At 37.2% G+C, this 17,004-nt stretch overlaps 1 protein-coding gene across 1 annotated transcript in view; it reads left to right on the top strand.

The window, feature by feature from the left end:
* Nucleotides 1-17,004, top strand: part of CSTF3 (cleavage stimulation factor subunit 3) — an 83,621-nt gene that overhangs the window by 55,387 nt on the left and 11,230 nt on the right. Inside the window, exons 4-15 of the mRNA XM_017514251.2 lie at nucleotides 2,900-2,932; nucleotides 3,315-3,412; nucleotides 5,275-5,341; nucleotides 5,423-5,457; nucleotides 5,649-5,775; nucleotides 8,180-8,257; nucleotides 9,029-9,191; nucleotides 12,562-12,671; nucleotides 13,127-13,243; nucleotides 13,513-13,587; nucleotides 15,627-15,770; nucleotides 16,147-16,249. Of these exons, the coding sequence (XP_017369740.1) occupies nucleotides 2,900-2,932; nucleotides 3,315-3,412; nucleotides 5,275-5,341; nucleotides 5,423-5,457; nucleotides 5,649-5,775; nucleotides 8,180-8,257; nucleotides 9,029-9,191; nucleotides 12,562-12,671; nucleotides 13,127-13,243; nucleotides 13,513-13,587; nucleotides 15,627-15,770; nucleotides 16,147-16,249 (1,150 nt within the window). The remainder of the gene's footprint in view (nucleotides 1-2,899; nucleotides 2,933-3,314; nucleotides 3,413-5,274; nucleotides 5,342-5,422; nucleotides 5,458-5,648; nucleotides 5,776-8,179; nucleotides 8,258-9,028; nucleotides 9,192-12,561; nucleotides 12,672-13,126; nucleotides 13,244-13,512; nucleotides 13,588-15,626; nucleotides 15,771-16,146; nucleotides 16,250-17,004) is intronic.

Raw genomic sequence — 17,004 nt, 5'->3', positions numbered from 1 at the left:
TGGTGGACATTTAATTTTTAAACTGTTTTTGCTACTAAAATTATATTGATTAACCTTGTACAAATACCTCTCTATTCTGTTGCTTTTATTTTTATGGGATAATCCCAGGAGTAGAATTGCTGGGTCAAAAGATTCATTTTTTAAAATCAGAATAGCTATTACCAATGGCTTTTCATAAAGACTGTAACAATTCATATTTCCTCCAGCTAGGTGTGAAGTGCCGTTTTCATTACATGGCTTCAGTTGTGTTAATACTTTTGTAAGTTTTTACCATTCTAATGGTTATTAAGTAATATCTATATTTTAATTTGTCTTTCCCACGTTGAAAGTGTACACATATTGTCATATAGCTTTTTTTTTTTTTTTTGGAGACGGAATCTTGCTCTGTTGCCAGGCTGGAGTGCAGTGGTGTGATCATGTCTCACTGCAACCTCCGCCTCCCGGGTTCAAGCGATCCCCCTGCCTCAGCCTCCTGAGTAGCTGGGACCACAGGGGCGCACCACCACACCTGGCTAATTTTTTGTATTTTAGTAGAGACGGGCTTTCACCAAGCTGGCCAGGGTGGCCTCTATCTCCTGACCTCATGATCCACCTGCCTCAGCCTCCCAAAGTGCTGGGATTACTGCTCCTGGCCGTCATATAGCTTTTAAACATTTACATTTTCTGTTCTGGGACTTAACTATTAATATTCTATGCCTGTTTTCCCAGTGGATGGCTTTGGTTTTCCTGACAAGTTGTGTGAACTGTATATAATCTCACTTGGGAAACTGGTGACTTAAACTCATCCTACTTTATTCCCACTCTCAACTCAGCCTATTTATCTCTACTAAGCAAAGCAGCTAAATGCAAGGAAGCCTCAGGTTCTATGGGAATCGCAAAGAAGAGGCCCAGTAGAGGGCTTAGGTAAAGGACTACGAAGCTGACCTATAGAAAACTTGGAACCTCTCAAATGCCTCACTACCCCAGACAAATGTTGATATCAATCGGGCCTCTTGAAAACCAAAAAGGATCAAAACAGGCAGGCTGAGTCCTCCCTGCTCTTCAGTAGAGATTTCTTCCTGGTTTCTTGGCAGGAGTGTTTGCTGCCTTCACCTGCTACAAAGCTGTCATGATAGAGAAGGGTCAATTTCTACTCCTTTAGGACTGTTAACACAGCTTCAGTGAATAGACAGGAAAAAACCCAGCACATCTGAAGGATCTAGCAACCAGAAAGGAATATAAACTAAAACTGTCAGGTTCCTGATGAAATAGAGCTGCTAGAGGAGAAATACAACTGGAACAAAGTAATATGAACACAGGATTCAAAGGGCTGTGTTAACTCGAGTCAAAAACCATTATGTATGAACCAAATACAGTTAAAGGCTAAGTAGAAGAGAATGGTCACATGGAGCCCTAAATGAATAGCCTGGTTAACCTACTGGACAAACTATTTTAACACCTTGAGCAAAATTTCAAAGAAAGGGTAAAGGTAACATTTCAAGGATGAAACCAGGAGATCTAATGTATATAGTTCTAGAAGGAGAAAAATGAACAAATGGAAGAGAGATACTTATTTCTTGAGCTAAAAAAATAAAATAAAAGGCCCTGAATATATAGGTTCAAAGGGCATGCTGAGTGCCAAGCAGATTTTGAGGTAATAAAAATAAATGACAGTTACTCACTGTTCAACCTGCTAGGCAATATTCTAAAGGCTTCATATTTATTAACTCATTGAGTCCTCAGAATAGCCCTAACAACGTAGGTATTGTTATCCCCCTTAATCAGAAATAGCTAGATTGTGAATCCAGGAGGTCTGACTCCAGAGCCTTGATTGAACTGCTTCAAAGTACAAAGTTCTATGTTTAAGAGTGCTAAAATGTATGATCTCTGAAGATCAAGATAAAAATAATAAGTCCAGAAAGAAAAGTTATCAGCAAAAGCAAAAGAGACTGTCAGCATTCTCATCTGCAGCAGCTTAAGCCAGAAAACTGGGAATGCTTCTCTGTTACTGTACTACTTGAGAGAAAAGGACCTAAACATCTAATCAGCCAAAATATTTATTTACCTATCTGGGTGAAACAAAGATTTGCTGGTTAACGCAGTTGAGCACCTAACCCCACCCACACTATGTGATGAAATACTCAGAAAAGAAAGAGAAATCTAATAGTATTTAATCTCTTTGCACATGCTATTTCTCCTGCCTGGAATAACTTCCCTTTCTTTACCAAACATCTCAGATTCTCCTAGAAAAAGTTATTATCTTTTTCCAGGAAATCTTTTGCAAATCCCCGAGTCTTAAGTCTTTTGCTCCTCCCAAATGCTCCTGTAGCACCCAGTACTTTCTTCATTTTAGCACTTACCCATAATCTCTTAAAATAATCTTCCATTTCCTTTTTTTCCCCATAAGATTGTAAGCTCTATGAGGGCAGGGGCAGACCTGCCTTGTTCACACTGGTAGTCTCCATGCCTAGCATAATATCTGCAATATAGTAGGTTGATGGTGTGACTGAGTATATGTAGTCAAAATTTGCAAATCTTTTTTTGCTGCTCTACTCAGATTGTTCTATAGCTATTCAAGAAAAGGAAGTCTTTAAGTTTTTCTTCAGTGGATACATATAGTCCTACTCAGGTAGACCTATTGGGTATATATTTCTGTATTCATCTCATGACTATTTTACAGCATTTTATTAAATTCGCAAAGTTCCTATGTAAATGAATGTATGAAAATCCATATAGATTCAATTTACACAGGTATATTTATAATGCATTTTATCCATGTTTAGTTCATACTTCTGTTATTTTTGAAGAACAAAATAAAGTATAGGGATGAGTTTGCAAGGTTGGTTAAAAACTGGTCAAAAATTCAGATTGCTGCTCTAAAAAAATAGCGTTAATCCTATATTTTTCTGTTTCTCTTCAGATTAAAGCTAAAAATTATGACAAGGTTGAAAAGGTGAGTCCTCAAATATACTTTGAATTTTATATTGAAGTTTAACTTAAAACCTTATAAGACAAATGTAATAAAATGTTAACAATAATTGAATCTACATAGTGATTTTTTACAAGTTAATTGTATTTATTCAACTTTTTTATATGCTTAAAAATGTTCATCATAAACATTTTGGAAAAGGAAAAGAAAATAATTACACTCCCCTGACAAATCATGAGAAGCATTTTAATTATCTAAACCGAAAATGGGTAAATTATTTGCCTTTTATTTATAAGAAGATAAATTCATAAAGGGAGATGAATTTGTGTTTTTGATTTTCCATTTCATCTATGTCCATGTGAAATTTATTTAACTGGATTCTGATAATATATTCTTGTATTTAAAGCTATTTCAGAGATGCCTTATGAAGGTTTTGCACATTGATTTATGGAAGTGTTATCTTTCATATGTCCGAGAAACCAAGGGTAAACTACCAAGTTACAAGTAAGTGAAATCAGGATCTTAAGAATGCAAGTCATCTCCAGGCACACAGTCAATCCCACATAAACTCACACCTATTAGCTCCAGGTGGGAAGAAATGTCAGGATTTGAAAAGTCAAATCGTTAGGATTTCCTAAGAAATTAGTAACCTTGAAAAAAGTGCTTCAAAGAAAGTCACTGGCATGAGTCCTATTCTGGACAATTGAAATCGCCCAAGCCCTTTCTATACTGAAACACTGTGTATTTGCAACACCAAACTACTTTGTTGGCAGGCTTGTTGTCAAACTTTCTCAAAAAGCATCTTCATACTTGTGCTGGTACTACTTTGGGCGGTCACAATGCAATGTGCTACATAAGTGATCTAAGGGGTCTCTGACAATTAAGGTGATCTGTGGGGTCTCTGACAATTGTATTGTGAAGTTGCCATCCCCATCTTTGCTGAATCTAAATAATGGACCTTCTGAGGTGCTGTTTTTGTACATAACAGGCAAGTTATGTCTATTACTAATATTCTATCTTTATTGTCTTCCTGATTATTCTTTTTGTTATTATTTTTGTGTTTTGAAATAGGGTCTCAGTTCTGTTGTATAGGCTGGGAGTGCAGTGGCACAACTTTAACCTCAACCTCCTGGGCTCAAGTGATTCTCCCGCCTCAGCCTTCCAAGTAGCTGGGACTACGGGAATGAGCCACCACACCTGGCTGATTTTTTTTTTTCTTTTTTTTCTTTTTTTTTTTTTTTTTTTTTTTTTTTTTTTTTTTGTAGAGATGGAGTCTCTTTGTGTTTGAGACCCCAAACATAGCAGAGTCTCAAGGGTAAGCCAACATGCCTAGGCTGGACTCAAATTACTACGCTCAAGCAATTCTCCTGCCTCAGCCTCCCAAAATGCTGGGATTACAGGCATGAACTGCCATGCCTGGCCTGTTTATACTTTATTGTCTTATACTGAAGTAGAAGTTCTTTCTCCCTGATATACCTTTTACATTTTAACATAAGTAGCATTTCAATAAAACTATACTTTACAGATTTCTACATTTTACTTTAGAGCTAATAGATCTTCAGACTTAATGTATTTCATTAATGAGAGAACCACAAATTTCCACATTTGAATCTGCTACATATAGAATTAATGCAACTTAAAGGATATAAAGAAAGACATGAGCCTTATCTTTGATAAGCTCACAAGCAGTAAAGGAAACAATTTATGATATTGACAAGCTTAACATCAAAGAATGACTTTATATACTTACAAAGATGTCTTTAATTTTTATTTATAGAGAGAATGTTCAAATGTTATTCTGATCCTGTGATCAGAAGCTATGTTTTAGTTATAAATGCATTTATTATTTATTTACTTATTTTTTTTTTAGAGACAAGGTCTCACCATGTTGCCCAGGCTTGTCTTCAACTCCTGGCCTCAGATGATGCTCCTGCCTTAGCCTCCCAAAGCATTGGGATTATAGGAGTGAGCCACCACACCTACCTTCAAATAATATTTCATTTAAAATTTTTTTAGAGACAAAATCTTACTCTGTCACCCAGGTTGGAGTGCAATGGTGCATTCATAACTCACTGTAAACTTGAAATCCTGGGCTTAAGCAATCCTCCCACCTCAGTCTTCTGAGTAACTAGGACTACAGTTGCACACCACCATGCCCAGCTAGTTTTTTTAATTTTTATTATTTTAGAGACTCGGTTTCGCTGTGTTGCACAGGCAGGTCTTAAACTCCTGGTCTCAAGTGATCCTTCTGCCTTGGTCTTCCAAAGCACTGAGATTATAAGCATGAGCCACCATGTCTGGCCTAATCATAGATAAATTTTAATAACAAAAAAATTTTAAAAACATCTCTTTCATGTTCATTTCAGAGAAAAAATGGCTCAAGCATATGACTTTGCACTGGATAAAATTGGAATGGAAATTATGTCCTATCAGGTAGAGTTAAAATTTTTTAATATAGGCACTTAAATGTGCAAATACCAAGAAAGATATTAACATTTTTATTTCATTTCTTAGATTTGGGTGGATTACATCAATTTCCTAAAAGGCGTGTAAGTATTTTTCTAGTTTTTTAAAAAAGATAAACAGTTGATTTAAGTAAAATATAATTTTTAGTTCTTTGAGAAATCGCCATACTATTTTCCATAGAGCTGTTATTTGGGTAGATACTCAGTAGTGAGACTGATGGGTTGAATGGGATTCAGCTATAATACAATTGATGACATTTCTTACCCAATTTCAGGGAAGCTGTAGGATCTTATGCAGAAAATCAAAGAATAACAGCTGTCCGAAGAGTTTATCAACGAGGTTGTGTTAATCCGATGATCAACATTGAACAACTCTGGAGAGACTATAACAAGTATGAAGAGGTAAATTACCTCAGAGTAGTTGTTTATTATAAACTAAGCCATTTTAATTTTTATGCATTGTGGATTTGTAGATTATAGCCTTTCTAGCATCACATTCCTGGATATCAGTGTTACACTTTTTTTTTATTGATTGTAATGAAGAAACTATACTGTTTTTGCAAGATTTTGAGAGTCTCCATATTAGTGTTATTTTTTAGAGGATACTCTGAAGATCATAGTTCTTATAAAACTATTTTTATTCTATGCTAAGCCATATCCACACACTCATACACACACATACACATTGCCATTGACCTTCTATAAAACAGTTCCTTCTGGGAATTATTTTTCCAGTAGTAACTTTTGGGAATTATTTTTCAGTTTCTGTGCACCTCTTTCACCTGATTACAGTGATGTGATTATTAGTTTGAATTTGTGAGGTGTGTGGCTGCAGTCCAAGATCTTTGTGTTGTTGGGATCTGCTTTTGATAACTGACTAATCAATCTGAATACATAAATATACATGCCAAATAAGCTCTAGCATTAAAAGAAAGTTCCTTGGCTGGGTGTGGTGGCTTACACTTGTAATCCCAGCACTTTTGGATGCTGAGGTAGAAGGATTGCCTGAGCCCAGGAGTTCGAGACCAGCCTGGACAAGATGGCAAGACCCTGTCTCTAGAGATAAAAAAAAACAAGTTCCATATATGTATATTGTGATTTGGAAGAACTATACAGGGGAGTGAAATTGTTCCCTCACAGGCATTAGCTGTGCTTCTCAAACTTTATTGTTTTGGGATTTTAAAAATGATTGAAGACCACAAAGAATTTTTTTTTGAGATAGGGTCTTACTCTGTCACCCAAGTTGGAGTACAGTGGCACAATCACAGCTCGTTGCAGCCTTGATCGACTTCCTGGGCTCAGGTGATTCTCCCACCTCAGTCTCCTAGGTAGCTGAGACTACATGCATATGCCACCACTCCCAAGCTAATTTTTTAGTAGAGATGGGATTTCTCCATGTTGCCCAGGCTGGCCTTGAACTCCTGAGCTCAAGCAGTTTACCTGCCTTGGCCTCCCAAAATGTTGGGATTACAGGCATGAGCCACCACTCCTGGCCAAAAGCTGTATTTTCCAAAACAAAAAATGTAATGAGAAGAATGGCATTGTTTTTCATATTTTCACAAATCTCTTTCACATATAGTTTAATAGGAAATAGCTGGATTTTCATATCTGCTTCCATTCAATGTGTTATAATACTGAATGTCATGTAGCCTCTCGAAAACTACTGTATTTTTGTGAGAGAGGCAAATAATGTCTTAGTATTATATTGAAAGCTATTTTGATTTCATGGACTCTCTGAAAGGGTCTCAGAATCCTTGGAGCACTCACTGAGTGGTAATGTTTATCTTTCCTTGATACTTCTGTTTGTCTTTTTAAAAAGTGTTATACAACAGAACTAGTTAGAAAAGGGCTATTAGCCAGGTATGGTAGCTCATGCCTATAATCCCAGCACTTTGGGAGGCTGAAGTGGGAGGATTCCCTGAGGCCAGGAGTTTGAGGCCAGCCCAGGCAACATAGCAAGACTACATCTCTGCAAAACAAAAAACAAATTTTTTAATTAGCCTTGTGTGGCAGTGCACACCTATAGTCCCATGTCAGGAGGCTGATGAAGGAGGATTATTTGAGCCCAGGAGTTCAAGGTTCCAGTGGGTTAGGATGATGCCACTGCATTCTAGCCTGGGTGACAAAGGAAGACTCTGTCTATAAAGAAGAAAAAGAAAAGGGCTATCAAAGTCAAGCCATGGCTATTCACCTAGATGAATCTGTACATCTTTTTTTGTTTTGTTTTTTAAGTCTTGTTCTGTCGCCCAGGCTGGAGCACAATGGCACAATCTTGGCTCACTGTGACCTCCACCTCCCTGGTTTAAGCAATTCTCCTACCCAAGTCTCCCTTACAGGCACATGCCACCACACCCAGCTAATTTTTTTGTATTTTTAGTAGAAACGGGGTTTCACCATGTTGGGCAGGCCGATCTTGAACTCCTGACCTCAAGTGATCCACCTGCCTCAGCCTTCCAAAGTGCTAGGATTACAGGCATGAGCCATGTCGATTTTTTTTTAGTAGAATATTATATGGAATAGTTGACCCTTTTCAAATGATTCTATCTTTAAAAGTTCCCGATAAATGGAAACTTACTGCCAGCTCATAATAGATATATGCACACCCTCCTTGATCTTTGAAATGTATAATGTGATTGAACCTTTATTTTTATTTTTTCTTGCTTTTAATGAGCTGTATGAACCTTTATTAAACAAGAAATCTTTTAAAATAAAGAATGTAAAGTTACTTAGTAAATGAATAAATTAACTGTATTATATAATTTTTAAGATACTATACTTAATTTTAAAATATTTTTGCTTTTTCTAGGGTATCAATATTCATTTAGCTAAAAAAATGATTGAAGATCGGAGTAGAGATTATATGAATGCTAGACGTGTAGCAAAGGTATGGAATTCCATCAGGCCCTTATTTTAATGATTATTTTGAGTCTGTTTTTTACAGCAGAGCTTTCCCTGTCTGGTATTACTCTTGATATTTTCAATCATTAGCAATCTTAAGTAACAGCAATTAATTGCAAAATCTGAGATGATATATTTGAAATATCTCTTTGTAAGAACAAAATATAATAAATTGAGTTTAGAATAAATTATTTTTTAAAATATGGAAACAGAGGACATAAAGACAAGGCTCTACCTAGAATTGATGAAGTAATTCTTTTCCCTCTTTTGTTTGGGTTCATCTGAACATTGTATTACTCTGTGGCCTAATAACATAGCTCTTAGGGACACATTTTGATTGTGTGCATACCTTTCCATTCATTGACACTTTTAGAAATCAGGAAAAATAACCCATTAATACAAACTATTGAAATTTTAACAGACAGTTTCTCCAAAGATGGTAATAATAGTGCCACCAGATCATCAGTCCTATTGATCTGTCAACTCTTATATCTTAGAAGGTACCTCCTAGATCACTTAGGTCCTCCTAGAGAGGACCCATGGGTGTTTTGTTCACCCAATTCTGGGAACCTGTTCTTGAGTGGGTAATACTCTTATCTTTTTCTCTACTCTTAAATAGTTTTTAGATTATATTAACAAAGTGGTATTTGGAAAATGTAGGCATTTTGAACATTGTCTTCCAAACTGATCTACCCCATCCCTCGTATATCTGAGTTGTTCCTGGCTCACCAAAGAATTCTAAATGGTTGTTGTCTAGGAATATGAGACAGTAATGAAAGGCTTGGACCGCAATGCTCCCTCAGTGCCTCCTCAGAATACTCCTCAAGAAGCTCAACAAGTAGATATGTGGAAGAAATATATACAGTGGGAAAAGAGCAACCCTCTTCGTACAGAGGATCAGACCCTTATAACAAAAAGAGGTAACGAGATTAACCCTCATGGGACTTCAGTTATATGTATGTTAGGCCACTTGGTATCCCCATAGGTTACTGAAACTTTTACTGAAACTTTTTTACCCTAATCTTTTTTTTACTTCTTCAGATTCAATAATTCTTAAAGATCTATCTCCATGTTCACTGAACCTTTGTTTTCATTATATGCAGTCTGCGATTAAGCCCATCCAGTGAATTATTTATTTCAGATACTATATTTTTCAGTTCTATAAATTTCCATTTTGGCCGGGCACGGTGGCTCAAGCCTGTAATCCCAGCACTTTGGGAGGCCGAGGTGGGTGGATCACGAGGTCAAGAGATCGAGACCATCCTGGTCAACATGGTGAAACCCCGTCTCTACTAAAAATACAAAAAATTAGCTGGGCATGGTGGTGCATACCTGTAATCCCAGCTACTCAGGAGGCTGAGGCAGGAGAATTGCCTGAACCCAGGAGGCGGAGGTTGCGGTGAGCCGAGATCGCGCCATTGCACTCCAGCCTGGGTAACGTGAGTGAAACTCCGTCTCAAAAAAAAAAAATTTCCATTTTATAAATTATTTATTATTTATTTATTTATTATTATAATTATTTATTATTTATTTATTCATTCATTCATTCATTTATTTTTGAGACCAAGTCTCACTCTGTTGCCCAGGCTGGAGTGTAGTGGTGCAATCTTGGCTCACTGCAACCTCCGCCTCCTGGGTTCAAGCAGTTCTTCTGCCTCAGCCTCCTGAGTAGCTGGGACTACAGGTGCCCAGTACCATGCCCAGCTAACTTTGTATTTTTAGTAGAAACAGGGTTTCACCATATTGGCCAGGCTGGACTTGAACTCCTGACCTTGTGATCCGCCTACCTCGGCCTCCCAAAGTGCTGGAATTACAGGCATGAGCTACCCACCTGGCCTATTTTTTATTTATTTGTTTTTTGAGACAGAGTTTCACTCTTGTTGCCCAAGCTGGAGTGCAACGACGCAATCTCGGCTCACGGCAACTTCTGCCTCCCAGGTTCAAGCGATTCTCTTGCCTCAGCCTCCCGAATTATTGAGATTACAGACATGTTCCACCATGCCCAGCTAATTTTGTATTTTTTTAGTAGAGGCGGGGTGTATCCATGTGGGTCAGGCTGGTCTCGAACTCCGGACCTCAGGTGATCTGCCCGCCTCGGCCTCCCAAAGTACTGGAATTACAGGTGTGAGCCACTGTGCCCAGCAGAAATTTTTTATTTTTTATAGTTCAATTTTTTGGTTTCCATTTCTTAGTTGAGAGTCCTTGTGTGTTCATTGCCATCTTTTGGTTTATATCTTTGAACATATTTGTAACAGTAGTTTAAAGTCCTCATCTGCCAGTTCCAACATTTGGGCCATCAACCATCAGGGAGTTTATTTTCTTTGATTGCTTTTTCTCTTGATTATGGTTTACATTTTCTTGTTTCCTGTTTAAATTTTTTCCTTTAGATATTGTACAAATGCATAGATGATACATTGTAAAGACTCTGGATTCTGATATCTTCCTCTGAAGAATGTTGTTTTATTTCAGCAGGAAGTTAAATTACTGTCAGATTACTTGGACTTTGTGGAGGCTTGGCTTTATACTATGAGGACAGGTCTGTTTTAGTTTTACCCTCAATTGCAGAATAAATACCTTATTCTTGGAGCATAGTCTTTACTCCTAAGACATAATGAAAAGTCTAAGGTGTCTACCTTGATCATCTAATTGGATGGGACTCAAATTCTAAACTTCATTTCCCTTAGTTAGTTGCTGAGGTATCTATTCAGCTCTTTCCACCTTCCAGTTTTGTTTTCTGCTGGGCTGTTTGTATTCTTTCCTATGTATGTACATTTTAGGGATCAGCTGAGGATTTGAGAACATTTATGCCCAGATTTTCAGGCTCTGGCTTTCTCTTTTTGGGGATGTCTCCCCTCAATTTCCAGCTGCTCTCATAGGCCAGAACTCCATGTCACTTCAAGACAATAAGACTGCTGCATTTGACTTGAGTTCTAGCTATCCCAGAAGTGCCCAACATGAGCATGCACTTGAAAGGAAAAGCCATGTTAAATATGGATCTCACCTAGTGTTATTCTGTCTTTTTAAGGTCTCAATCTCTGATTTCTGCTTATTTTGGTCATTTCCAGTAACTTTAAATAGTTGCTTTGTATTTTCATTTGTTTATAATTTTTACTTGCTGAGGGTTGGTCTGATACAAATTACTCTGCCACTGACAGAATGTAATTTGGCCCTTTATTGATTTCCTCAATCTTGCCTTGCTGTCTTACTTGTAGGTCTTTGGAAATATTGTTTCTTTTGCCTACTCCATTTTTATATCTACTCCATCCTTACTCCACTTTACTTATTTTTCTCTGACGGCTTCATCCCTTCTTCAGTTGTGTTAGATCTCAGTTCCTTAGTGAAGCCTTTCTTGAGTCCCAAACTATGTTAAGTCCTGCTGCTGTAAGTTTTAAGAGTATACTGTACTTTCATCATCATAATACTTTTGATCTTTGCTTTCTTAGTGTCTATATTCCCCATATACTGTACACTTCTTGAATATAGGAAGTCTTACTCACTTGTGTATTCACAGTACCTTTCACATTCCCTGGCATATAGTTGATGCTCAATAAATATTAATTTAGGCTGGCTGCACTTTGGGAGGCTGAGGTTGGAGGATTGCTTGAGCCCAGGAGTTCAAGACAAGCCCGGGCAACATGGTGAGATCCCGTCTCTATACCTTTTTCTTTTTTAGACGGAGTGTTTGTTTACTCACTCTGTCACCTAGGCTGGAGTGCAGTGGCACCATCTCGTCTCACTGCAACCTCCATCTCCCAGGTTCAAGAGATTCTTCTGCCTCAGCCTCCCGAGCAGCATGCCCACCTAATTTTTGTATTTTTTAGTAGAAACGGGGTTTCACCATATCAGACAGGCTGATCTCGAACTCCTGACCTTGTGATCCACCCGCCTCAGCCTCCCAAAGTGCTGGGATTACAAGCATGAGCCACTGCACCCGGCCTCTATAAAAGATTTTTTAAAATAAGCCAGATTTGGTGGTGTACGCCTGGTCCCAGCTACTCAGGAGGCTGGGGCAGGAAAATCACTTGAGCCCAGGAGGTCGAGGCTGCAGTGAACCATATTTGTGCTACTGCATGCCAGGCTACATGACAGAGGCCCTGCTTCCAAAAAAAAAAAAATTAATAAGTAATAGATGGAGCTTAGATGGATGATGGTGCCAGAAATCACTAAAGCTTTTTATTTCTAATCATTATTAATTTTTGAGGATCCTAATTTGGTTATGATACTTGCATTGATAGTTTTACAAATAATACTTATTTTAATTGAATGTTGTTTGTTAATTTCTTCCCTTAGTTATGTTTGCTTATGAACAGTGTCTGCTTGTGCTGGGCCATCACCCTGATATTTGGTATGAAGCTGCCCAGTATCTTGAGCAGTCAAGTAAACTGCTTGCAGAAAAGGGAGTAAGTGTTCCTTCTCTGTCCCCACTTTGATATTTTTGTGGTTTTGATATAGCAATGATTTACTGAAAAATATAACTGAATTTTGGTAATAAAGTATAAGTGTTGAAAATTTTAAGCTTACATTAATATGAATCTTAGTGACACTCATATAATTAGATCTCCTTAGAATTAAAATCAACTGGCTGTTTTTTAATGTATTAAAGCGATGAATCATTTAGAGTACTTGCATGATTATTTTGTAAGTTAAAATAATGAAAGGAGTCTTTAGAATTTTTTTAGAATCCAGAAATGCATATATGTGCATATATGTGTGTGTGTAAATACATATATGTGTGTGTGCATACATGTGTGCTTTCTTAGACACATATAAATAAAATAAAATAGATATAACTATTAATTTTATTCTCTAGCAATTAAATTAAAATTATTGAGGATGCGCTTTTTTTTCCTCCTAGGATATGAATAATGCCAAATTATTTAGTGATGAAGCTGCTAATATATATGAAAGAGCCATAAGCACTTTACTGAAGAAGAATATGCTTCTTTATTTTGCATATGCAGATTATGAAGAGGTAAGTAAAAATGTTTAGAGCCTTCTTATAATTCAATTTTTTACTGCAAGACTGAACTTTTCTTCTTGCTGCTTTTTTGCCAGGCATATTGCTTTTGGTAGACAGAGATAATGCCAAATGAACAGTTATTCGTTATCAGCTTATACTATATTTATGCTCAATGGAGATGCCATTAGAGGTGGGGGATTATAGCCTTTGGATTTCTTAGAGTTCAAATCCTGCTTATTTATGACCACATGTTGATATTCACTTCTTCTGTACCAACTTAGAGTCGCATGAAGTATGAAAAGGTTCATAGTATATATAACCGACTTCTGGCAATTGAGGATATTGACCCCACCTTGGTGAGTAACTTTACACATCTTTTTTCCACCTTTACATTCTTATCTAACAAAAAATAAATTTAAATGTATATACAGTAAAATTCACTGTTTTTGTTGTGTAGTTCTCTGAATCTTGACAAATAACATTGAGTCATGGGATCATCACCACAATTAACATAGAAAACATATCCATCATCCCTCAAAAATTCTCTCATGTGCCTTCTTTGTAGATATAACCCTTCTCTCTGCCCCTATCTCTGACATTTGCTGATCTGTTTTCTGTTAGAATTTTTTCTTTTCATTTATTTATTTAATTTTATTTTTTTTGAGACAGAGTCTCGCTCTATTGCCCAGGCTGGAGTGCAGTGGCACAATCGTGGCTCACTGCAACCTCCATCTCTTGGGTTAAGTGATTCTCCTGCCTTAGCGTCTGAGTAGCTGGGATTACAGGTGCGTGCCACCATGCCTGGCTAATTTTTTGTATTTTTAGTAGAGACGGGGTTTCACCGTGTTAGCCAGGATGGTCTCGATCTCCTGACTTCATGATCTACCCGCTTTGGACCCCCAAAGTGCTGGGATTACAACCAGTGTCCTGGAAAGAAATTAGTCTGAAAATCACTTTATTCTAAATCCTATTCTATCATAGTGGTTTTCAAAGTCCTGACTGCAAAAGTGCAGTTGTGCTTTCCTATTGGCAGAGGAAGGGGACAGGCTTGTGGGTATGTCTCTAGACCCTCTGCCTCAAGTCAATTATGGCTGTACTACTTTTTTTTGTTACTGATTTATATTGGCATTCCACTGCTCTATTTCCTACATTTATTATTATGATTCATTCCACAAACATATCTAGCAAAAATATTGCTGGAGTCTATGCATTGTGCTAGACTTCAGCAACATAATGACAAACTAGATAAAACTCCTTTTCTTGAGGAACTCATAGTTCATTCATCCATCCATTTATCCATCCATCAAAACTGGGTAATATACCTTGACATTATCAAAACTGGACAAACCAGGATCCTACTAATAGTCATTTGTTCATTAAACAAATACTACATACTCACAATATGTTAGACACTCTGTAGGTGCTGGGTATAAAATGGCTCATCGTTTATCCGTGAAATTCCATTATATGTTGTTTGAAAAATAGAATAGTGGGCTTTTAAAAATAAACCAAGACTGGGTGAGGTGGCTCATGCCTTACAGGCTCACTCCCAACACTTGGGGAGGCAGAGGTGGGCAGATCACCTGAGGTCAGGAGTTTGAGACCAGCCTGACCAACATGGTGAAACTCTGTCTCTACTAAAATACAAAAATTAGCCAGGCATATTGGCGGGTGCCTGTAATCTCAGCTACTTGGGAGGCTGAGACGGGAGAATTGCTTGAACCTGAGAGGCGGAGGTTGCAATGAGCCAAGACTGCGCCACTGCACCCCAGCCTGGACAACAAGAGTGAGACTCCGTCTCAAAAAAATAAATTAAATAAATAAATAAATAAATACAAACCAAGAAAATGAGAAGTTAAACATGTATTGCAAACGTGCTTGTATTAAAGTAACTCGAGATTTGTAGATATTGGCATTCATTAGTGGAGTATGTTCTAGTAGTTCCACACTTTTCCTCTTAACCTTTAATTTTAGAATTAGTGGTGATGATTGCACAACTTTGTGAATATATTTAAAACCACTGAATTGTAGGGCCGGGCGTGGTGGCTCATGCCTGTAATCCAAGCACTTTGGAGGCCAAGGCGGGCGGATCACCTGAGGTTGGGAGTTCGAGACCAGCCTGACCAACATGGGGAAACCCCATCTTAAAAAACAAAAAACAAAAAACACTGAATTGTAAAGGGTGAATTTTGTGGTATGTGAATTATATCTCAATAGAAATCAATAGCAAATTAATTTGCATGCATCTCTAATACCAGAAAAATTAGCTTGTGGATTTAAATAGCATGTTATCTAAATTCCTACTTTCTAATTTCTTGGGTATTGAGGATTGCATTTTTATGCAGGAAACATACTGCCGAATTTGCAGAACACAAATACTTTTTTTTTTGCATAGGTATATATCCAATATATGAAATTTGCACGGAGAGCAGAAGGCATCAAATCTGGAAGAATGATATTTAAAAAAGCAAGAGAAGATACCAGAACCCGCCACCATGTCTATGTTACTGCAGCACTCATGGAGTATTACTGTAGTAAGGTAAATACTGAAATACAAGTGTAAAGGTAAAACAACTTCCGTCATCTCAGATTTGTAAAAGAAAGGTAGTCTTAGTTTCTGTCATTAAGCTTTTATTGCTCCATTTTTAAAGGCAGCCTAAGTGTATCTGTATAAAATTACACAGAGCATCATCCAAATCCCCAACTGCCTGCTAATTCATGCCTTATTAATCAGCACATTTCTGAGCCTAAACTCCTTTGAATAGTTTTTAGCTCAGCAATTTTTACTTAACATGATTTTAATTTCTGTTTTAATTCTTATGTATTTTGTCATATTTAGGTATAATTTTAATATTCTTGCAAGTATTTTATCTGACATTACATGGAAATCAGTACTTTACTTTCTTTACTTGTAGGACAAATCTGTTGCCTTTAAGATTTTTGAGCTGGGGCTAAAAAAGTATGGAGATATTCCAGAGTATGTCCTGGCCTATATTGACTATCTTTCTCACCTCAATGGTAGGTTGATTCTAGAATCTATATTGATTACTAACATTAAACCATATGAAATTATGTTGCTTGAGTTTTTCCTTCTTGAATGTATTATAATTTTGACATCATAGCAGACTTGATAGGCACTCAAGAAATACTTGTGTCATATCAACCATGAATATATTTACAGAGCAATGGTAGATACTTTTTGACTCTGCAGAACTGTTTTTATTCAGTAAAGTACCATCAGTAGTGGGATAAACTTGCAAAGTTAGAGTTAGGAGACATAGAGTTGTTTATATTCATCTCTGATGACTCTGGACAAATCATGTCTTGTTTCCTCAGAGGAAAACAAACCAAAAACAAATAAACAACAACAAAAAAAACTCTCTAGCCACCAAAACTCAAACTCAAAGATGCCCAAATGGTAAAGGAAAACACTAGACTACTGGGGAAAAGATTCAAAAAGAAACATTATGGTTTTTAGTATTTATTTCCCTATTCTGTTGTAAGAATAATACTGGCCATCCTTTATTGAGTTCCTACAATGTACCAGGCACTGTGCTAGGTAATTCATATATCATTTAGTCTAGTTTACTACAGTCCACAATATGTAATTTTTTTTTTTTTATAGAGTTTCACTCTTGCCTGGTCTGGAGTGCAGTGGTGCAGTCTCCGTCGCCTCCCAGGTTGAGTGATTCTCCTGCCTCAGCCCCTGGAGTAGCTGGGATTACAGGCATCTGCCACCACACCCAGCTAATTTTTGTATTTTTAGTAGAGAC

Source organism: Cebus imitator, unplaced genomic scaffold, assembly GCF_001604975.1.
Source record: "Cebus imitator isolate Cc_AM_T3 unplaced genomic scaffold, Cebus_imitator-1.0 Scaffold521, whole genome shotgun sequence".
In the NCBI taxonomy this organism is placed as follows: domain Eukaryota; kingdom Metazoa; phylum Chordata; class Mammalia; order Primates; family Cebidae; genus Cebus; species Cebus imitator.
Note: the sequence above shows the minus strand (reverse complement) of the source record. Positions and strands in the feature narration are given on the sequence as shown.